At 47.9% G+C, this 23,871-nt stretch overlaps 1 protein-coding gene across 3 annotated transcripts in view; it reads right to left on the bottom strand.

Moving 5' to 3' along the window:
* Positions 1 to 12,072: 12,072 nt before the first annotated feature.
* TRIM46 (tripartite motif containing 46) overlaps positions 12,073 to 23,871 on the bottom strand; it is a 22,902-nt gene continuing 11,103 nt past the window's right edge. Inside the window, exons 6-10 of one of the 3 annotated variants that reach the window (XM_081841519.1) lie at positions 23,201 to 23,454; positions 21,030 to 21,151; positions 16,940 to 17,239; positions 14,788 to 15,085; positions 12,073 to 13,453 (exon numbers count right to left, since the gene is read on the bottom strand). In XM_081841519.1, the coding sequence (XP_081697645.1) occupies positions 13,078 to 13,453; positions 14,788 to 15,085; positions 16,940 to 17,239; positions 21,030 to 21,151; positions 23,201 to 23,454 (1,350 nt within the window). In that variant the 3' untranslated portion in view covers positions 12,073 to 13,077. Of the gene's footprint in view, positions 13,454 to 14,787; positions 15,086 to 16,939; positions 17,240 to 21,029; positions 21,152 to 23,200; positions 23,519 to 23,871 lie in introns of all 3 variants that reach the window. The other 2 variants (XM_081841517.1, XM_081841518.1) reach the window with 2 other exon arrangements.

Here is a 23,871-nt window from a genome sequence, read left to right as displayed (position 1 = left end):
AAACGAAACTTAATATTTCAACTGACTGCAAAAGTGATGGATGACACTTTCGAAAGAAAAGAATAAGATAGGTTTGTGTGCACAGAGAGAGATGGGAAGGGAACTGGCAGTGAGCCTCTCATTTACACACACACCAATTTCCACTTTTTTTTCAGTCATGACTTGAGGAGCCAACTTCCTTTGATCCACACAATTCAGCCCTTGAGCCAATTTTGGGCTGTGTACACACCATACATTTAAAGCCCAGTTCTCCCCGCCTTGAAAAAAGAAATCACAAAGAAAAATTTTCATAATTTGAGATTGCGACAAGGACTACGACCTGCAGACCCTTTTTACATGAGTTGGCATTCCTTTATACAGCAGAACCGTCATTTCCAAGAAAAGTCTGGCAGATCTGGAAAGACGCTTGACAGTTGAATAACACTCATGTTCTTTATTTGGACCTCATTCTTTTAACCCTTGTGCAACTCCTACTCATCCTACAGGCCTATTTTATAGCTTGCCTTTCCTCTTTCGATTTTTGTCTGTTGTCATAACTGTTCTCCCTGTTTTATATACGTGGCGCTGTGGGTAAAACCTCAGTGCCTGGGACTTGCCGATCGCATGGTCAGCGGTTTGAATCCCCGCGGCGGGGTGAGCTCCCGTCTTTCGGTCCCAGCTCCTGCCCACCTAGCAGTTCGAAAGCACCCCTAAGTGCAAGTAGATAAATAGGTACCGCTTTATAGCGGGAAGGTAAACGGCGTTTCCGTGTGCTGCACTGGTGCCGGCTCGCCAGAGCAGCTTCGTCACGCTGGCCACGTGACCCGGAAGTGTCCTCAGACGGCGCCGCCTCACGGCCTCTTAAGCGAGATGGGCGCACAACCCTAGAGTCGGACACGACTGGCCCGTACGGGCAGGGGTACCTTTACTTTTACTAAAACAAAATTAAAAATCCTCACCCCAAAAAAGAACGAGAGTAAAAAAAGCGCTTCTGATACTCATTTTTCACCCTGTCAAATTTCTCCCCACAAAATCCTGCCAGTGCCTGGTGGAATCAGGGGCAAAGAGGAGCAAGCAGGAACCATCAAGACTGGAATCCCAGTCAAATCCAGCCTGTTCATAACTGGGTGAGACGGGCAAGGAGTCCATTAAACACAGAAAATGTGGGCTGGGAGGGCAATTAATTGAGTGCCAAGGGCTGGGTCTGTGGTGCAAAAATCACTGCCAGGAATCGGGGTAGGACAGGGTAAACAAGAATGTGAGCCCTTCTGGGAAATGCCCAAACAGATGTGCTAACGTGACTGTCCCTGCAGTATATTTTACATCGTCCTGCTTCCTTGAGAACCAGAGATGGGTGGTGCTGCCTGGTTAAGCTTCCTTTGGTTAAGAGAACACTAGAGGAACTTTTGAGGACTTTGCATTATTTGCTTTAGAATCATGGAATTGTAGAGTTGGAGGGGACCGTAAGGATCATCTAGTCTATACCATATGTGGTGGGGGTGTAAGGTGGTAAGACAATTTTGGAACGGGATACGTGAGATCAAAAAGATCCTCGGGAGCTCTATTTCCAAAAATACCAGAGTCATACTTACTGAGTTTATTGACAAACGACATACCCAGGGACAAAAGGAATATATTTTTATATATAACTGCAGCCGCAAGAATTTTTTGTTGTTGTTTAGTTGTTTAGTCGTGTCCGACTCTTCGTGTCCCCATGGACCAGAGCACGCCGGGCACTCCTGTCTTCCACTGACTCCCGCAGTTTGGTCAAACTCATGTTTGTAGCTTCGAGAACACTGTCCCACCATCTCGTCCTCTGTCGTCCCCTTCTCCTTGTGCCCTCCATCTTTCCCAACATCAGGGTCTTTTCCAGGGAGTCTTCTCTTCTCATGAGGTGGCCAAAGTATTGGAGCCTCAGCTTCACGATCTGTCCTTCCAGGGAGCACTCAGGGCTGATTTACTTCAGAATGGAGAGGTTTGATCTTCTTGCAGTCCATGGGACTCTCAAGGGTCTCCTCCAGGACCATAATTCAAGCCGCAAGAATACTTATGGCAAAATATCGGAAAACAGAAAAAGTACCACAAATGACAGAATGGCAAGTTAAGATTTGTGAGTTTGCCGAGATGGCAAAAAATGACTGCAGCAATCAGGGGCTGCTCCAATCAAAAATTCTATACAGAATGGGAATGCATAGGGGAACAGATGAAGAAATATGGTGTTAAAGCAGAACTCTTAATAGGCAATTGTTAGGCGTGTAAGGACAAAAGAAGTAATTATAATTTAACAGTTTTCAAGTTACTCTATTTTACCAAAGCAACTAGAAAAAAAATATATTATGAGGGAAGATCTCACACAGGTGAAGGGAAGCAGTGGGGAGGAGGGGAGGGTTAGGCTGAATTTGGGAATAAAATAATATATGGGACAGCAAAGGATATGACAGATTCTTATAGAATAGTAATATATTGTAACCAGAATAGAAGTTTGAAAGGGGGAGTAAAGGTACTTTTAGTATTTTCATTATTGTAAGTTATTATTATTTCTTCTTGGTAGAAGGCAATGTTAATAGAGTACGGCAAGGCTGCATATTGTCTCCCTGCTTATTTAACTTATATGCAGAATTCATCATGCGAAAGGCTGGGCTGGATGAATCCCAAGCCGGAATTAAGATTGCTGGAAGAAATATCAACAACCTCAGATATGCAGATGACACAACCTTGATGGCAGAAAGTGAGGAGGAATTAAAGAACCTTTTGAATGGATGCTTTTGAATTATGGTGCTGAGGAGACTCTTGAGAGCCCCATGGACTGCAAGAAGATCAAACCTCTCCATTCTGAAGGAAATCAGCCCTGAGTGCTCACTGGAAGGACAGATCGTGAAGCTGAGGCTCCAATACTTTGGCCACCTCATGAGAAGAGAAGACTCCCTGGAAAAGACCCTGCTGTTGGGAAAGATGGAGGGCACAAGGAGAAGGGGACGACAGAGGACAAGATGGTTGGACAGTGTTCTCGAAGCTACAAACATGAGTCTGACCAAACTGCGGGAGGCAGTGGAAGACAGGAGGGCCTGGCGTGCTCTGGTCCATGGGGTCACGAAGAGTCGGACACGACTAAACGACTAAACAACAATGTTAATTTAGACTTCTTTGTTTTGCTGTCTGTATAATTTGTTTTTCTTTTTTAAGCCAATAAAAATGGGGGGGGGGAGGATCATCTAGTCTAACCCGCTGGAATGCAGGAATCTTTCTGCCCAACATGGGGCTGGAACCGCAAGCTCTACTGCCTGAGCTATCTCAGTAGAAGAAGAGAGGAAGCAAACAGACCATCCTCCGAAGCCAGACTCCCCCCCCCCAAAAAAAAAAGTGATGGGGAGAACTGTAGCCTTTCAAATGTCGGTGGACTCCAACTCCCATCGTTCATGATGCCTGGCCAGTGCTGGCTGGGGGCTGATGAGAGTTGTAGTCTGACAGCACATGGATGGCTGCAGGTTCTTCATCCCTGCTCTAGGTAAGAGAATATTACACCTCTGCATTTGGTGTGCGATCCCTGCTTGGTTGGGACATGTATCTAGGGCAGGGCAGTAGCTTCGGAGATGTTGGTGGACTACAACTCCCATGATCCCTGACCACCGGCCAATGCTGGCTGGGTGATGATGGGAGTTGCAGTACAGCAGCACCGAGAGGAGAGGGTCCACTGGTTCCGCCTGCTTTGGATTCTTCCAGCTCCCCTTCCCTAGCACAGCCTCTCGCGTTCTCCAAACCCAGGTGCGTATTGCATTCGAAAACACAGAGAGGCCCCCCAGCTATCAAGAGCGCATTCCCTAATAAAATATCACAGGAACATCTGATGCTGACAGATCACTGGCCCATTAGACTCAGTATTGTCAACACTGACTGGTAGCAAGCTGACACAACTCATGACAGGCCTAGGGAAACCTTCTTCCTATATATGATACATTTTTATTAGGTTTTTTTTAACATACCATTTCCAACAGTAATTAAACATATTTTTACATCTTACTCAATTTTTTTGAATAAAAAAGTCCCGTCTGAAAATGCCAGTCCTATCTGAAAATTTTCTAATCTAGTCTCTTAGTATACATTTCTTATTTTCCCTGTTACATTTAAAACTCATAACCAATATCTCTATTCTTTATCTACTTTATAGCACTTTATATATTCCTCACAAAAGTTCTTGTAGTCCTACTAGCGCAATTTGTTGGTTACAATTGCTTTTCAAATAGTTCATATACTTCTTCCAGTCTTCTGTAAATCTCTGGTCCCGCAGGATTCGAATACTTCCTGTCGTTTTGTCCAATTCTGCATAGTCCATTAATTTCGTCTGCCATTCTTCTTTCATCAGAATTTCTTCTTGTTTCCATTTCTGGGCTAACAATACTCTTGCCACAGTTGTTGCATATAAAAACAAATTAACATCTTGCCTATTAATGTCCTGACCTATAATACCAAGAAAAAATGCTTCCGGATTTTTTAAAAAAATGTATATTTCAACATCTTTTTCATCTCATTATATATCATTTCCCATAAGTTCTTTACTTTTTTACATTCCCACCACATATGATAAAATGTTCCTTCTTTTTCTTTACATTTCCAGCATTTATTATTTGTCTTATACATTTTAGCTAATTTCACTGGTATAATATACCATCTATACATCAATTTCATCATATTCTCTTTCAAAGCATTGCAGGCTGTAAATTTTATCCTTTGATTCCACAACCTTTCCCATTCTTCAAGCTGCATATTACCGTATTTTTCGCTCCATAAGACACACTTTTTTCTTCCTAAAAAGTAAGGGGAAATGTCTGTGCGTCTTATGGAGCGAATGTGTGGTCCCTGGAGCCGAATTGCTCAGGGCCAGAAAGCAGATCATGCTTTTGGGGGGGGGGGAGAGAGGGAAGTGGGTGTTGAAACAAAGCCGCTGATTGCAAGCAATCGGAAGTGAGATAAGGGATGCTAGCAATAAAGGAGGCTGCCTGGGAGGGGGGAGGAGGTAAAGACAGCAAACTTGCAAGGAGAGGAGACAGGAAGACTAAAGCAATGAGGAGAGAAATTAGAAGAAAAGGAGGAGCAAAAAACTGCTCCAGCTAAGGAAATGACACTAAGGCAAACAAGAGGGAAGGGAGTGTTGAAAGGAAGCAGCTGATCGGTAGGATCGGGAGAGAGATAAGGGAGGCTAGCGATAAAGGAGGCTGCCTGAGAGCGGGAAGGTAAAAGCCCATGGATCCTCAGGATTTTTACATTGGATCACCCCAAATTCACCATCAGATCACACAGCATATCCATGGCTACAGCCTGCACCCAAAAAATCACGCATCCACTGTTTTGTGGGGCTGCAGTGGTGCAAAAACATGGTTACAAAACACGGATCCACATGGATCCTCAGGATTTTTGCACTGGGCTACCCCAAACTCACCATCAAATTACATGTCTGTGGCCACAGCATGAACCACAAAAATCATAAATCCACTGTTTTGTTGAGAATATTTTTTTTTATTGTTTTCCTCCTCTAAAAACTAGGTGCGTCTTATGGTTAGGTGTGAAAAATACGGTATATATTAAACCTTCTTCCAATGCCGTTGGACTCCAGATCCCATCAGTCCCAGCCAGCATGGCCAATGGTCAGCGATGATGGGAGTTGCAACAACCATAGGAAAGGCAGAGCTATGCTCCATCAAGCCATGCTCCCTGTTTCCAACAGAGGGCAGCTGGATGCTTCTAGGCTACTCGCAAACAAGGCATGAAGGCCACAGCCCTCCCTCTGTCGTTTGTTCATTCTGGCCCCTCCAACTTTACTTGCAAGGTAGACTGTCTCTGTTGCTGGAGGTTCTTGGGTGAACAACTTCCTAATTGGGTGATATTTTTATTTCTTCCTTAAAGCAGTCCTTGGGGATAAGAAAACACAGTAGCCAGTATTGTATAGACAAGGAAACGGGAACGAAAAATGCTCAGGGTGGAAGGAAGCAAGATCCGGGGCTGGCTGGCTTTCGTTCCGCAGTTTCCCAAGGCAACAATGAAAGCAAACATTCCCTTTTTTTATTATGTAAGCAATGGGGGCGGGGGCAGCAGTTTGGCAGTAGGAAAGTGTATTTGTGTAAAGTAAATAATAATGAACAATAGGGTTGCCAATTTGCTTATTTGGCATGAGCGCTGATGCATTAAATCGACCGGTGGTTGGTTAGGGTCAAGGGGAAAAGCAAGCAACTGACTTCTTGAATTCTTTCATGGGAAGGACTGCAGCTGAGCAGCGGAACATCTACTTGGCATGCAGACGGTCCCAGGTTCAAATCCTGACATATTGTGGCTAGGTATAAGGCAGCTTCCTGTTTCGGCCAGCCCTTTAACCCAGAGTCATGAGGACTAGAATCTGACTTTAGTTCTCACTTGCAGCTCAGTGGCAGAGAACCAGTTTTGCATGTAGGGAGTTCCAGGCTCAACCACTGACATCCCCAGTTTTAAAAGGATAGGGCAGACTTCTTTCTGCCCATCACTCTGCAGAGGTGCTGCCAGTCAGTGTAAGCAATACTGGGCTTGATGGGCAATTGGTTAAACGTGGTACAAAGCAGCTGCCTCAGTTCTTCCCTCACCACCTTGGCCTTGATCTTGCTGTTAACAGAGTGACTGGAATAAAGCAGATGGGAGTCAAGAGAGAAAGAAAACGGATCACACTTTACTGAAGTAAAGTGAACAAAACAGTATATAAATATGCAGGAGGGGTATTCTTTCTTAGGGTTCAGGCCTAGTCCAGGGCAGGGTTAGCCAATCAGAGCTTGAGCACTGCTTTCTGGCTGGTTGTTAGGAAACACCTCCTCCTCCTTCACCACCCCTCTTGGCTAACTGTCTGTCAACAGAATTAACCCTTTAGTTGCTGACCGCAGGATCCCTGCTGTTATATTTCCAACACCTGCAACCTTAGCAACAAGCCAATTAACAGGAAGGATTCGAAACCTGCGGGACCAGAGATTCTTGGAAGACTGGAGTAAAGATACAAACTCTTTGAAAAGTAATTGTAAGGAACAGATTACGCTAGTAGGACTGAAAGAAGTTTTGTAAGGAGGACTATCTGAAATATGGCAAGAAAGACTATGAGGAGAATTATTAGTTAAGGATAATTAAGAGTAATAGAGAAATTAAGAAATGCAGAATAAGTGATAAAGAAGGGGAAATCATCAGAGGTGTTGACGGAAGTCTAAAACATTGTACAGTATAAAATAAGAAGTTACGTTAAATTATTGTTGGCAATGATGTTAAAAAAACCAATAAATGTGTGTGTGTGTGTGTGTGTGTGTGTGTGTATAAACAACCTTAGCAACAAGCCTTGCTGCACCCACTCAAGAATCAAACCAGCCACGAGTGCCTGCCTCTCTCGACACTCAAAAAAACATACAAAGGGCTGAGGCACTCAGCACCAGGAAGATGAAGTGCACTCACGTCATTCTTTTCAGCGATACCCTCTTGAAATTGTGTTCTTTTTTTTAATGTTTGCAAAATCAGACTTCCCTGGTTTGTTTAATCCAGGATGGGGAAGCTTTTTCGGTCCTCCTAATTCACTGTTGCTTACACTGACTGGCAGAGGCTTTCCTGGATTGGGACGCAGGTGGCGCTGTGGGTTAAACCACAGAGCCTAGGACTTGCTGATCAGAAGGTCAGCGGTTTGAATCCCCGCGACGGGGTGGGCTCCCGTTGCTCGGTCCCTGCTCCTGCCAACCTAGCAGTTTGAAAGCACGTCAAAGTGCAAGTAGATAAATAGGTACCACTCCAGCGGGAAGGTAAACGGTGTTTCCGTGCGCTGCTCTGGTTCGCCAGAAGTGGCTTAGTCATGCTGGCCACATGACCCAGAAGCTGTATGCCGACTCCCTCAGCCAATAAGGTGAGATGAGCGCCGCAACCCCAGTCGGCCATGACTGGACCTAATGGTCGGGGGGGGGGTCCCTTTACCTTTTTTTACCTGGAAAGACTATCAGGGATCCAAAATGGGACCTTCTGCATGCCAAGCAAGTGTCCTGCCACCAAGCTTCAGCCATCTCTCCAGAAATAAAGAGCCCAGTCTTCATGCCTGTTATGTACTGAAGTTGTTGATTGACTCCCCCTCTGCCTGGTTCCGGTGGTAGAACGCATGGCGGGCAGCAATCTTGGATGGCTTTGGCACTTAGTGGTTGCGGAGCTTCTCTTGGATCGTGTCCCATGGTGTTGCCTGCTACAGGCGCCACCAATGCTCGGGCCGTCTCAAACACCTCAGGCCCACAGAGGCTGAGGAATAGGGCCCGCTTCCGTTCCTGTGATACTTCTGTCAGCTCGTTGGCTTGGAGGTAGCAGTCGAACCGAGCGAGGTAGCGGTCCCATGATTCAGAGGCTGGCGCAAACGGCAGTAGAGGCACAAGCGAAGCCATGATTCCGATGCTGGCGTGAAGGGCGATGGATGGAACACAGTGCTTTAGCCAGAACAGTCAGCTCTGAATTGGTTCTGTTCAGTGATTTCGCTCAGTGTTTCAGCTCAGTGATTCAGCTCAGTTCAGAGGGTGGCTGCATCTGGCTGTGCTCTGATGTCCATCGATCCCATCCTCGTCGCCAGTGTTAAGTTGTGGGTGAACATATCAGACGACACAGCGATTCTTCAAACAGCTCTTGTTTATTCACAGGCCAGAACAGAACTGAACTGAAGGGTTCAGCCAGCCTGCTTATATAGAGCTCCACTAGAACGCAACAGTAACCACTTTTTGTAACTATCCAATCACCGAACGTCACTTTCAATCCCTTATTTGCATATGTGGACCTGAACTATCTACAGTATCCCCCTGCTGGCCCAGGGTGAGAACTTCAGTACATAACAATGCCCTTGGACAAACGGCTGGTTTTAAATAGGGCGCTAGGGAGCTGCCTTACAAAGAACCAGACCTCTGGGTCTATCTTAGCTCAGTAGTGTCCGCACCAACTGGCAGCTGCTGCTCTCCAGGGTTTCATGAAGGGGTCAATCCCCGGCCCTACCGGGAGATGCGAGCGGTTGAACCTGGGGCCTTCTGTTTGTCCCCCATAATTTTTTTTCTTTCAAATATCTTAAACACAATACAGCTTAACAGTATTATTCTCCTTTCAATCTATATCTTATCCGAATTAACTTCCCTCCACCCCTCTTCTGGCTTCTCTACATTGCTCTTACTTAAGCGTGATTACTATATATACATTCTGTAAGGTAAAGGTAAAGGGACCCCTGACCATTAGGTCCAGTCGTGACCGACTCTGGGGTTGCGGCGCTCATCTCGCTTTAATGGCCGAGGGAGCCGGTGTTTGTCTGCAGACAACTTCCGGGTCATGTGACCAGCAGGACTAAGCCGCTTCTGGCGAACCAGAGCAGCGCACGGAAACGCCGTTTACCTTCCCGCCGGAGTGGTACCTATTTATCTACTTGCACTTTGACGTGCTTTCGAACTGCTAGGTTGGCAGGAGCAGGGACCGAGCAACGGGAGCTCACCCCGTCGCGGGGATTCGAACCGCCGACCTTCTGATCAGCAAGTCCTAGGCTCTGTGGTTTAACCCGCAGCGCCACCCACGTCCCTATATACATTCTATAAATGTCTATAATTCCTTAATAATTTTTTGTATTATACTTTAGACATACATTCCTTATTATATTACAGCATTACACCCTGTGATCTAACCAAATGTTTACAAGAAACGTTATGAGTTTTATTTCAGTCCTGTGAGTGTCTTTATTTATGTACAGTTTTCTCTAAGTATAGCATAAATTTGGACCATTCTTTTTTGGAATTTCTCATCGTCCTGCTGTCGGATTCTTCCAGTTAGTCTTGCTATTTCCGCATACTCCAATACTTTCTGTTGCCATTCGTCACTTGTCAGAATATCCTGTTGTTTCCATCTCTGTACGAGGAGTCGTCTTCCTGCTGTTCTGGCATACAGGAAGAATTTCTGATCTTGAACCTGGGACCTTCTGCATGCAAAGCAAGTGCTCTACCCCTGAACTACAGACTTTCCATGCTACTACATCGGAGCATAAGGGACGCGGGTGGCGCTGTGGGTTAAACCACAGAGCCTTGGGCTTGCCGATCAGAAGGTTGGCGGTTTGAATCCCCACGACGGGGTGAGCTCCCGTTGCTCGGTCCCTGCTCCTGCCAACCTAGCAGTTCAAAAGCACGTCAAAGTGCAAGTAGATAAATAGGTACCGCTCCGGCGGGAAGGTAAACACCGTTTCTGTGCACTGCTCTGGTTCTCCAGAAGCGGCTTAGTCATGCTGGCCACGACCCGGAAGCTGTACGCCGGCTCCCTCAGCCGATAAAGCGAGATGAGCGCTGCAACCCCAGAGTCGTCTGCAAGTGGACCTAATAGTCAGGGGGCCCTTTACATTTACTGTACATCGGAGCATGCTGATTCATCAAAGGCAGAGGAACTTTTCCAGCACAAGAGCCATGTTGCAGCACGGACCACCTTCCTGGAGACACATGTGGGCGGGGCCAGAGGCAAACAGAGGCGGAGCTTACCTTTCCTACAGGAAGCTGCATTCCAGTAGGGCTGCCATACATCCAGAATATCTTAGTGTGAAACGGTGGACATCGCTGAGGTGTCTAGGAAATTCTTTTTGGGTGAATTTCCTTAAGAATAGCTCTAAAACTTCATTATTATTATTTCAAGATTTTGTAAAAGAAAGCAAAAAAAAAGCTAAGCAACTTTGGTTAAAACTAAAAAAAGCTCAACGTTTAACTTACTGTTATTGTTTCGCTTGTTATAATGATATGTATTATTATGTTTTCATCTTGCTCAGTGACCCTTGATGCCTAGTGGCTACCAGCAGGAGACAATCATCATCATCTCACTGCAAGAAGCCAAGAACCAGGCAGAGGGCCTTCTCAGTAGTGGCCCCCGCCCTGTGGAACGCCCTCCCACCAGGTGTCAAAGAGAAAAATAATTACCAAACTTTTAGAAGACATCTGGAGGCAGCCCTGTTTAGGGAAGCTTTTAATGTTTAACAGACCACTGTATTTTAATACTTTGTTGGAAGCCACCAAGAGTGGCTGGGGAAACCCAGCCAGATAGGTGGGGTATAAATAATAAATTAATATGATTATGATTATGAATGTTTATATTATTACTACTACTACTACTACTAGACAGTAGCCTTTGTTCAGATCATGGATGAGGCAGACTCTAGCAAATGAAAGCGCATGCCACAATAATGGAGCCTATCCCTTAAGATGTTACCAGACTTCCTTCTTTCGTTGTTGCATTTGCAAACAGAAAACACTGCAAAAATGCCATGACCTCTCTGCAACCCTCACTCTGCAGGTACGAGCCTGCAAAAGGCTGCCCTGTGGAAACTCCCTCAAGTCACAACAAAACTAGCAATTAATTATTGGCTGGAACAGCATAAACTTAAATATTTCTGTTCCTAGTGCTGCACTGCCCTCTGCTGGCTATTGCCAGAACCAAACACCTGTTGAAAGAACCGAGCGGCCCGGGGACAGTTCTGAGGGCCGCATAGAGAGGCACAGAGGGCCTTGCTCCCTCCCAACTTACATGCCCTTTTATTCTCTGACATGTGCAGGGGAAGGACCCACTAGATCACGTCTGCATATGCCAGAAGGATCTGCCCATCTCTACCTAGGCGGCCCTTAATGGTGGCTGAAAGTGACACACCTTCCTTTCTTTTGGGGGGTGGGTAGTAGCTATCAGGGAGTGGGGGTGTCCGTTCTCCTTACACACTGACAAGCAAAAGAAAACCAGGCACTGCAACTTAGAATCATAGAAAGTAATAGTGGAAACCGTAGTGTCATGTTCTGGGTGCAAAATGAGGCTTCCTTAGGGAACAGTGAGGAGATCTCAGGTGTGTGAAGGATCCATTTTAGGAACCTTCATGGAGAAGCAACATCCAGAAAACAAATGCAGTCAGTCAGAAGAGAGCCGGGTGTGATTCACGGTTCCGTTTAATGTTTTTTTTTTTTAATATCACAACAATCCTGAAGTGAACAGGCAGATCTACACTATAAAATCTTAAACCTGCACGAAAACAGTTTTGATTGCCTTAGTTCACCCCTGCCCACCCCCCTCTGTCCCACCCACCTCCCTTTCTCCCTTGGAGGGGGACTCTCAATTCCCCCACCCCCCCAACAGGGGTGACTTATTCATCCCGTTGCCCTTTCACACCCTTTGCCAAAAATCCAGAAATCCACGGTTTGCAAAACCCAAGACAAGATTGGAAAAAACAGACTTTGACATCATGTAGACAAGATAAGAGATGGGACTTGATCCAAAAATGAGGAGGGTGAGGCACCTGTGAGGCCTTGCAAGACTTGCAAAGTTGGGGAAGGGGCTCTTTGGAAGGGGGGAGCTTTAAAAAACATTCAGTTCAAAATTGGAGTCAGACCAGGAGAGACGCGACAGGTGCCAATCACCCCGTCGCTGGTGGTGGGGTGTCGATGGAAAAATGTAGGGGGAAGAGCACAGATGGATTACAGAGTTTAAAAAAGGGAGATTGTATGTGATTAAAAACATCCCTAATTCGTCCATGCATCAAACGAAACATCCTTACCTCCTCCACAGATGAAAATTCCTGCCCCACAGGGAGCTAGGTTCCTTCAGAGTCTTTGGGGCAAGCATCCCAACTGGGAAAGCGCCCCCCACCCCAAGGCACAAGGACACAGAGGGACCAGAAAAGATGTTGGGGCGTAGCGGGGGTAGGAAAAACAAAGGACCTGATGAAACAGAAAGACATTCCTGCCCCCCACAAGCACACACAGTGCAGCTTATGGGGGCAGCACCCCGCTCTGTCCCGTCCCTGTCCCCCACAAAATTATCTCCACAGCAAACGTTCTACGAGGGGAGGTCTATGACAGGATTGCGGTCTTTCGAAAGGCAGAGTCTCTTCTATCCGCTGGAAGGTCCATCAGCCCGCCATCAGTATGGCCCGCGAGCGGAAGGGCGGCCATTTTGTTGTAGGCCCCGGGCATCCTCCGCCGCTTTCAACAGGCGCTCAGAGGCCTGTTTAGCGGGAGGGATGACTGTTCTCGTGCACCGGAGGCCGCCTCCTGCTCGGTTTCCACCTCCCTCGCGCCAAGAGATGCCAAGAGACGCTCAGTCCATCTTGGAGAAGCCGCCGATGGTGACCTTCCGCTCCTGTCGGTTGGCCACCAGCTCCTGGAGGTGCAGGGCGCCGCCGCCGATGAAGCAGAAGGCGGGGCAGACGGGTCCCGAGCAGTCGATACCGCACTCCCAGAGGCTGCGGAAGGAGACGGCGTCGAAGAATGCCACCTTGCCCCGCTCATAGTCCAGGCAGATGCCCACGCGGGGAGGCAGCGGCACAGTGCAGTTGCCGGGGTCCCGCGAGGTCAGCGCCACGCCGTGCGAGAGGAGGATCTTGCCCATGCCGATGGTCAGGAAGGCGAAAGGCGGCGCCGTGTCCAGGGTGGTGTCCTCGGCGCCGCTGTCATGGCCGCTGTCAGGGTCGTATCTGAGCCGCAGGAAACGAGGAGGCAAGGAGGCAGAGGAGTTAGGCCTCGGAGCAACAAGTCTGGTGGCGCATGAGCCTAGGAAGCTGGCTTTCACCGCGGTCAAGGCCCCAGCCCCCTGGGAACCTCAGGGTCTTCCTTACCATGGGAGCTGGAGTCCAAGAACTACAGCTCCCATCAGCCCCCAGCCAGCCTGGGCCGAAAGATAAGCCTTCGCAAGAAGCGACTGACGGTTAATCATCGTCATCATTTATTTCTTATACGCTGCCCATCTGGCTTGGTTGCCAGTCAGATCAGACAGCTCCCAACAAGACATAAAGGGACAAAGCAAACATTTAAAAACTTACCAAAAATAGGGTTGCCTTCAGACGATTCTAAAAGTTGTACAGTTATTTATCTCCTTGAAGGAGCGTCTCCACCCTCATCGATCTGTTCAGACAGTGAGGTCCAGGACTGAGGGCCTTCTGGCAGCTCCCTCCCTCTGAGAAGTGAAGTTACAGGGAACCAGACAGAGGGCCTTCTCGGCAGTGGCACCCACCCTGTGGAACACCCTCCCATCAGATGTCGAGGAGATAAAGAACTATACAACTTTTAGAAGACATCTGAAGGCAGCCCTGTATCAGGAAGCTTTTAATGTTTGACGTTTTGCAGTGTTTTTATTATGCTGGAAGCCACCTAGAGTGGCTGGGGCAACCCAGTCAGATGGGTGGGGTACAGTATTATTATTATTATTATTATTATTATTATTATTATTATTAGTATTAGTATTAGTATTATTATTAGTATTATTATTATTCCAACTGGAAGGGGCCTTAAGGATCATCTAGTCCAACCCTCTGCAATGCAGGACTACGCAGCTCTCCCATATGGGGATCGAACCTGCAACCTTGGCGTTATCAGCATCACGCTCTAACCAGCTGAGCTATTGCAATAGAGCAGTATTTCTATTTATACCCTGATCAATAAGCTGATCAATATTACAGTCAATATCCTAATCAATATCCCTTCTGCAATACAGTTTGGTGGAGGTTTTCTGTATACAGTGGTACGCTTCAGGTTACAGACTCCGTTAACCCAGAAATAGTACCTCGGGTTAAGAACTTTGCTTCAGGATGAGAACAGAAATCAGGCTCCGGCGGCATGGCAGCAGCAGGAGGCCCCATTAGCTAAAGTGGTGCTTCAGGTTAAGAACAGTTTCAGGTTAAGAACGGACCTCCAGAACGAATTAAGTACTTAGCCCGAGGTACCACTGTATATATAAACTTTATGAAATTAAAAACACAATTTCCTTGAGAAAACCTGCCCCTCTTCCCCCTCCAGAACAGCCGCTGCTCACCTGGGGCTCACAACATCCTGGGGTACCTGGAACCACTCTTGCAACTTGCTCTCCAGCCCGACGCCCACCTTGACCAGGTAGGAACTGGGGTCCACGCAGCAGGCCCAATAGCTGCGCCCCTGGGTGACGGCCACGTCCCCAATCACCAGGTCGATCGACAGGTGGCAGCTGGTCATCAGCCGCTCTGCGGCAAACAGCATGGGCAGCCCTGGCACACTCCGGACGGCCCGCTGGTCCTTGCTGATCGCCAGGCGCTCCCGGTTGAACCCCCACCGGTTGTCCAGGAAAAAGTTCAGCACTTGGGAGAAGGCGAAGGTGGGAGGCAGGCACAAGGAAAAGGAGAAAGAATCTTAACTAGGAAGAACCCGTCCCCCCAAAAAAGCTGCTGGGGTGTAGAAACTTTAGACACATCGACACTTTAAGCAGCCATGATTCTCCCCCAAATAACTCTGGGAACTGTAGTTTGTCAAGGGTGCAAAAAGTCATTAGGGGGTCCCTATTCCCCACCGCAGAGCTACAATTCCCAGAGTTCCCTAGGAAGAGGCACTGATTGTTAAACCACTCTGAGAATTTGTAGTCCTGGGAAGGGAATAAGGGTTTTCCCAACAACTCCTAGCACCCTTAAAATATTAGAGTTCCCGGGATACTTTTTGGCTTTCTAAAGTGGTCTGATGTTGCTTTAAACCTACAGTGCAGATGGGGCTCATTCATTCATTCAAATATTTGTATACCGCTACATCATTTAAAAATAGTTAAGCGGTTTACAGCAGTAAAACTGTGAACCACCCTGATGAAGGGATGTATGCAAATTCAATAAACAATAACAATAAAACAAGAACCGTACAGGACAGTGGTACCTTGTTTCTTGAGCAGCTTAGTTGTTGAACAACTTGGAACCCGAACGCTGTAAACCCAGAAGTAAGTGTTTCGGTTTGCAAACTTTTTTTGGAAGGTGAACATGCTCCGATTTGAGTGTTACACTTCTGATTTGAGTGCCACACTTTCTTTCTGAGTGCCACACGCTGAGGACTGTCTGTTTATGCTATTTATTTTGCATTTTTGTGGCACTTTTTTGTTTTGTTTTAGTGACTATGTGGAACCCAGTTCAGCTACTGGTTGGTTGGTTGATTGATTGATTGATTGATTGATTGATTGATTGATTGTGTGACTGCGGAAATGGATAAAAGCTGTAAAGCCTCTTTAGACAGTGCATGTAAAAAAAAAAGATACATTTTCATTTTTATCATCTACAATATGTGTTTCATTGATTTTACAGTACAGAGCATTGGTTATTGCTTTCATTTTATGGATCAATGGTCTCGTTAGATAGTAAAATTCATGTTGAATTGCTGTTTTAGGGGTAGTTTTTAAAAGTCTGGAACGGATTAATCCGTTTTGCATTACTTTCTAAGGGAAAGCGCACCTTGATTTTGGAACACTTTGGTTTTGGAACGGACTTCCAGAACGGATTAAGTTTCAGAACCAAGGTACCACTATAAAACCATTAAAAAAAGTTTAAAACATTTTTCAAAAGTTTGAAACAGGCATGAATTAACCATTGGGGAAGGGCGCATTCTTCGTCGCCTGCCTGGTGGGATAGGAAAGTTTTCGGCAGGCTTTTCAGAGTTGGCACAGAAGGCGTCTGCTGAATCTCTAGGGGCAGATAGTTCCACAGGACCGGGCCAACAGCTCTAAAGGCTCGGTTTCTCATCGTTGCCAACTCGGGAAAGAGCCGACAACACGCCTGCAGATAATCTCAGTGATCGAGCTGATCCCCGAGGTACTCTGGACCCAAAGAACCTTGAAGCTGGCTCAGTATTTCCAGGTAAACATACCCAGAGCTGCCCTGGTTGTCAGAAAAACAGACTGCCTACCATATTTTTAGCTCTATAAGACTCACTTTTTCCCTCCTAAAAAGTAAGGGGAAATGTGTCTGCGTCTTATGGAGCGAATGCAGGCTGCGCAGCTATCCCAGAAGCCAGAACAACAAGAGGGATTGCTGCTTTCACTGCGCAGCGATCCCTCTTGCTGTTCTGGCTTCTGAGATTCAGAATATTTTTTTTCTTGTATTCTTCCTCCAAAAACTAGGTGCGTCTTGTGGTCTGGTGCGTCTTATAGAGCTAAAAATATGGTATTTTTAGGAGGGTCTTACCGGGCGCTGGCGGCGTGTGCAAGTAGATGTCCTCGCTGTAGTCTCCGAACCCGGCCTTGTTGTACCCCTTGACCCGTAGGACGTATACGCAGTCGGTGTCCAGGTACTCCACCATGGCGCTAGTGCCACGCACCTCCTCGCGGCGCTGCCACAGCTTGAGGGCCTTCCCTTTGGGCTCGGCGCGCCGGAACTCCACCGTGTAGTGCCAGGCCGACGGCGAGTGCTGCGGCAGGCGCCAGCAAAGGAAGATCTGGTCATAGGCGTAGGTGCGCTGCGTGTCGATCACGGGGGCCTCCGGCGCTGCGGTGGGGGAGAGAGAGAAAGAAGGAGGGAGAGGGGGCAAAGACAGGCGATGTCAGGTGGCGCCGCGGACAACAGGCGACGGGCGCTCTGCACGGACCAACAGACAACCGGCTACAGGCTAAGGGGGTTCCAGAAGGCGAAAAAACGGGGTGAGGAGGAGAGCTGTCGGGAAGAAGGGGCAAGCTGCTGAGAGACTCCGGGGAGCAGAAAGAGGCTGAGTGCGAGAGTCGGGGAGCAGGGTGGGAAGGGAAAGGGGGAAGAAAGAGAGGAGGAGGAAGAGGAGAGGAAGAGCGGTGGCGTCGAGGCAGGAGGAGACAGACCATGGCTGGATAGACACAGAAGAGAAGGAGAGAGCTGAGGCGATATGGTGGTGGCCTTGAGAGGGCCCAGACGTGGATGGAAAGGGCTGGGGAGCCAGATATGAGTTTCGCCCACTCCTGCTGTAGGACCCAAAAATGAATAAAAGGGGAGAAAACAGCGCTGAATGATTGCCGCAAGTCCCTTTGAGTTGCTTTCAGTAAAAAATGAAATGAATAATAAGTTTCATTTGGCCTGGGCAGTGAGGTCCAGCGCCGAGGGCCTTCTGGCGGCTCTCTCACTGCAATAAGTGAGGTTACAGGAAACCAGGCACAGGGCCTTCTCAGTAGTGGTGCCCGCCCTGTGGAACGCCCTCCCATCAGATGTCAAGGAGATAAACAACTGTCTGACTTTTAGAAGACATCTGAAGGCAGCCGTGTATTGGGAAGTTTTAAATGTTTGAAGTCTTACTGTATTTTAATTCGCCTGAAGCCGCCCAACGTGGCCGGGGCAACCCTGTCAGATGGGCGGCATATGAATTAAAATTATTGTTATTGTTATTGTTATTGTTATTTCTTGGTGATGATGGGGAAAGAGAAATGAACCCTTTTGGAAACAAAATACGCAACTTAAACTGCAGTCCACCACAGGAATTGGTTCCACTGCATTCAGTGGGGCCTAGAAAGGCAACGCGAGTTAATTAACCTCAGATTTTTTTGGTCAGTTTGTTGGTTAAATTGGAAGAAGACTGGTAATATTTTGCAGAGGAGGGAGGTGATCTTCAAAAACAAGATTCAGGCGGTCGTATCCAGTCACCGGTGTTAGGCCCCATTGAAAAATGGATGGATATGACATTTGTTTCAATGCGTGTAAAAATTCAGTTAGATGTAACCCGGGACCTCTAAAATGAAAAGGGTGAAGGAAGAAAGCCAGATAATTAAAAGGGTATTATCCATGTTTTTGTTTGGGCACCAGGGAGTAAAGTTGCTTGAGAGTCCTGGCCCCTTCAACCCAGACCGCTAATCGTTAAAAAATCAAAAAGTGTCTTCTTCTGGGAGCACCACTTTCCTCTGGGTGGCTCCATCCCGGGGTGATTCAGGATTACCTCAGCCCTGTCCAGGCAAACCCTGGATCAGCCCCATTCGGTTCAGGATCTGGGATTTGTCTAACGCTGGTACACAGCCCTACGCAACCTCAATTCTCCCCATCTGGTGTTCAGAGGCCTAATGCCTTTCTACGATGATTTTGCTGTTGATGTCCTCCAGAACACAACAGATCTCCGCAAACTACAGGAAGTCTCTCTCCGATATGGAACCGTCTCCCTCAGGAGGCGGTGGGCTCTCCTTCCTTGGAGGTTTTTAAGTAGAGGTTGGACGGCCCTCTGTCATGGATGCTTTAGCTGAGATTCCTGCATTGCAGGGGTTGGACTAGATGAAACATGGGGTCCCTTCCAACTCTACCATTCTATTATTCAATGATATTTACACAGCTGAGGCAGCTCACCAACTCGATCCTGGTATTTTGTCACCTCAGGCGACTGCCTGGCTTGCTTCCCAGGAATAAGGGTGGCCCCCAGTTCAGACAGGACAGAAATGTTTAAACGAAAACCAGGGGTCGCCAACCCTCTAGAAATTTGCTTCCCTGCAGCCCCATGGCCTCCGGGGCTGATGGGACTTAGAATCCAGCAACATTTGAAGGGGCTGAATTGTGGCCGAAACCCCTGAATTATACAATGGAGAGTTTTGGCAGAAGCCAAGATACAGTGGTACCTCGGGTTACAGACGCTTCAGGTTACAGACGCTTCAGGTTACAGACTCTGCTAACCCAGAAATATTACCTCGGGTTAAGAACTTTGCTTCAGGATGAGAACAGAAATCGTGCTCCGGTGGCACAGCGGCAGCAGGAGGCCCCATTAGCTAAAGTGTTACCTCAGGTTAAGAACACTTTCAGGTTAAGAACGGACCTCCGGAACGAATTAAGTACTTAACCCGAGGTACCACTGTTTTGGGAGAAAAGCTTTTGAGTTTTGAAAGAGCAGGGAAGAACTAAATTTAGTTGGGGGGCAAGGAAGGGGCAGTGAAGCACATAGGACCCCTAGAACTCTCTACGCCAAACCAGCACCCCTCTGTGTCATGCCTTGCGGAAAAAACGGAAACTATTTCGTTGTCCCAACCGTGAACGCTTACAGTGGTACCTCAGGTTACATACTCTTCAGGTTACATACACTTCAGGTTACAGACTCTGCTAACCCAGAAATAGTGCTTCAGGTTAAGAACTTTGCTTCAGGATGAGAACAGAAATCGTGTTCCAGCGGCACAGCGGTAGCAGGAGGCCCCATTACCTAAAGTGGTGCTTCAAATTAAGAACAGTTTCAGGTTAAGAACGGACCTCTGGAACGAATTAAGTACTTAACCCGAGGTACCACTGTATTTGGACACCATTGACAGCAAAACCTAAATCGAGAATCAGCGGTGAGTGGGAAGGAACCCTGCGACCAAGCAGTTTTGTTTTTTTTACTCTGCACGCGCTCAGAGGTGCTTGGCCCAGCCAGAGCATCTTGAGGACCTGAACCAAATCTAAGCCACACAGGGGGACGGGAGGATGCAGGCGAAGGATGCAGGATGGAGGCGCGAGGGCTGGTGATGGGGGCAGAGGGAGGAGAAAGAGAGAAGTGAGAGAATGTGTCAGGCGGCTCAGGGAGGGCTGAGGTGGAGGGGCGTCAGCTGGGTGGGAGATGACTTGCCTCATTTTTTTACTTCGATGATGACTCAGCAGCAGCCAAAGCCTATAAACAAAGAGAGGTAAAGCAGGTCTGAGATGGGTCAACAGCCAGGCACGGGGCGGAGGTGGGCCGCTGGGGGGCGGGCGCTGCGCCTGGAATATCGGGTGGGCTATGGATCATGGGATGCAGGGGTCGCAGGTCAGGGGGGTGAGATGTAGCTGACCGGGGCCAAGAATCCCAGGGTGCGGTCCAGAGGTGATGTGAGAGATGGGGAGGCGGGGGAATCGAACACCCACCCAGCCCACCTTGGGTCTGGAGGGGGATGCGTGAAGTGGGAATGGGGTGAAGCGGAATGGAAGAGGGGGGGAAACAGCCCCCATACTTACCCTCCGCGCCCAAGGGCCGTGATCTGTCAGATCGGCGCCACACAAGCTACCGTCCCTCGGAGGATCACAGCGCAGGCCAAGCCCCACTGTTAGGGGGCGGCCCGAGGGCTCCTGGGAGGGGGTCACCCCTCCCAGGCCCCAGGCAAGGAGGAATTCGCTTGTCCTGCTACGATCAAAAACAAATCTGCGCCCGCTGCTTTTCACGCAAGGTCGGCGGTTCCTTCGGCAAACCGGACCGGGTGAGGATTTCCTCCGGCGGAAACGGCACCGGAACGGAACGCGGGGGCGAGGGAAGGGTGCCAGGACCCTGCTGCCCCATCCCTTCGAGGCCCACGTCCTACCACGCCAAAGCCCCCTCGGCCGCCGCACATCCCGTACGTACCTTTGATGAAGGTGAGGTCCGTGAGCAGCTTCAGCTCTCGGCTCACATCCACCTGGAAGTGGCTGAAGGACGAACTGGCTGCCGGGCGGAAGACCTGGAGGGAGTCGGTCGCCCGGACGATCCTGCCGGCGGGTGGGGTGGGGTGGGGTTTGGTGGAAGGAAAGAGGGGGTCAGGCAAAGAGAAACAGTTCCCCAAGGCAGATCCGAGGCCTACTTAATAAGGATTTGCTGAATTAATAATTTAAATTGGAATACAAGGAGCGGAGGTGTGAGGAGGTCTGAGAAATAAGTTAATTGAAAATAAGTAATTGGAATTTTATGTGTTTTTAACTGTTTTTTTTTTTCTTTTAAATTTTGTATTTTTGTATTTTTGTTATTTTTTGTTTAATTGTTGTTTTTGTGTGTTTTTTTTGAAAATGCTAATAAATATTCATTAAAAAAAAAAAAGATCCGAGGTCTACTGTCCTGCCCAGCCTCTGGGTGCTGTGCACTACGATTCCCATCACCCTGACCCATTGGCTGTCCGCGCTGGGGGTGATGGGAGACGGAGCCCAACAGCACCCAGAGGGCAAAGGTCAGGTGAGGCTGAACCGCAGTAGAGATACACACTTCTCTTCAATATATCTGTACTATTCTCATTAGTTGTGCTCAGGGGTCATTCAGATGTGGGGAATATTGCCTTAGTTTTCCTAACCACAGTGGTACCTCGGGTTACATGTGCTTCAGGTTACAGACATGTGCTTCAGGTTACAGACTCCGCTAACCCAGAAATAACCCAGAAATAACCCAGAAATAACCCAGAAATAACCCAGAAATATTACCTCGGGTTAAGAACTTTGCTTCAGGATGAGAACAGAAATCGTGCTCCGGTGGCACAGCGGCAGCAGGAGGCCCCATTAGCTAAACCTGGTACCTCAGGTTAAGCACAGCGGCAGCAGGAGCACAGCGGCAGCAGGAGGCCCCATTAGCTAAAGTGGTACCTCAGGTTAAGAACAGTTTCAGGTTCAGAACAAAACAAAATAAAAAAATTCCTTCCAGTAGCACCTTAAAGACCAACTGAGTTAGTTCTAGGTATGAGCTTTCGTGTGCATGCACACTTCTTCAGATATTCTTCAGATATCTTCAGATATCTGTGTATCTGAAGAAGTGTGCATGCACACGAAAGCTCATACCTAGAACTAACTCAGTTGGTCTTTAAGGTGCTACTGGAAGGAATTTTTTTATTTTGTTTTGACCATGGCAGACCAACACGGCTACCTATCTGTAACAGGTTCAGAACAGACCTCCAGAACGAATTAAGTTCTTAACCCAAGGTACCACTGTACAATGTTTTTTTAATGTTCATTTTGTGCCCCAGTACCTGTTGCGTAACAGAACTACAGCTTTTTGACTGATGTACTGGCATGTTGGCCTGAATTTTTATTCACACCACTGGGCGCGCCACATGACAAAACAACAAAAGGCATTGGGCCACGTTACTATCTCTCAACACACAACAACACTCTCGTTCCGCACATGCCTGTTCCCCCATTAAAGGCATTAAAAACTGCATTCCAGTCTGATTTTCCTACTCATATTGAAATACTGCCCCTCAATGAGGCCAAACTTTCATCAGCAAAACACCACACATCCACATTCCACACTGCTTCACACATTAAACGCTTGCTTCTGTCTGAGACTCAGAAAATGTTGTGACAGGAAATGTGGCAGCCATCAGGGGTAGCAACGGAACTGACGATTCACCGTGCTAGAGAAGAAACTAAAAATTTATTTTTTTTTAGTTTCTTTTCTCGTTCGATTCACAAAATGTTTAGGGGTACATGTACCCCTGCGTCCCCTCAGAAAAAAGCCCTGGCATAATGAAGGAATACCGACCCGCCGTAAGAAACCCCTCGAAAGCTGACACTTGTTGCTCGATTTTTCTGCCAGAGCTAACTGCCAAACTTTCCAATGCCACATGGTGGCAGGTGCTCCTTCCAGAAACTTCCAGTGCTAGGTTTCTCACCTAGCTGCCGACAATAACTGACCAGTAAGACATTAGGAAACGCACATTTGTGTTACCAGCCAAGTAAAAGTTGAGGGAAGCAAGCTCCCGGGGATTTAGCTCTCTCCCATTAACGGTACGAACTTCCCCGGGTGCCATTTTAACTTTGTTGCATCCACACACACACCTGTTATGCAGCTGCTTGGCAGCCTGGACAAAGCAGGGTTGGTCCGTCTCCTTGAGCACCTCCTGGGTGTAGCCCACCATGCCGGAGTTCTCCATCATGGCACGGTGCTCGTGCAGCTGTGCCCGCAGGTTGGAGACGCGGTCCTGCCGACACTCCTCAATGGCGTTGAGCAGCGACGACTGCTTCTCCTCCAAGAGGGCGCTCAGGCCGCGCATCAGCCGTGCCACTTCCTCCTTGGCCTGGGTACCATTCGCCTGCAGGGAGGCAAAACACGTGGGGACTGCGTTCAGGGAGGCAGGAGGGCATATACAGTGGTACCTCGGGTTAAAAACACTTCGGGTTACAAACACTTCGGGTTACAGACTCTGCTAACCCTGAACTAGTACCTCGGGTTAAGAACTTTACCTCAGGATGAGAACAGAAATCGCGCGCCGGCGGCAGCAGAAGGCCCCATTAGCTAAAGTGGTACCTCAGGTTAAGAATGGTTTCAGGTTCAGAACAGATCTCCAGGACAAATTAATTTTGTGACCAGAGTATCAATGTATTGTTTATTAACATTCTTCCTAACTTGCGCTAGCAAGTTCCTTAACTTAGCAGAGTTTCGCATTCCCCTTTTAAATGCACGGCGAGTAGCTGGTTGCAGGCTTGTGTAAGCCTCTTACTATTAGGTT

Source organism: Podarcis erhardii (assembly GCF_964252035.2).
Source record: "Podarcis erhardii genome assembly, chromosome: 15".
Classification (NCBI taxonomy): Eukaryota; Metazoa; Chordata; class Lepidosauria; order Squamata; family Lacertidae; genus Podarcis; species Podarcis erhardii.
The sequence above is the reverse complement of the archived record's forward strand: the minus strand, read 5'-3'. Positions and strand labels throughout refer to the sequence as shown.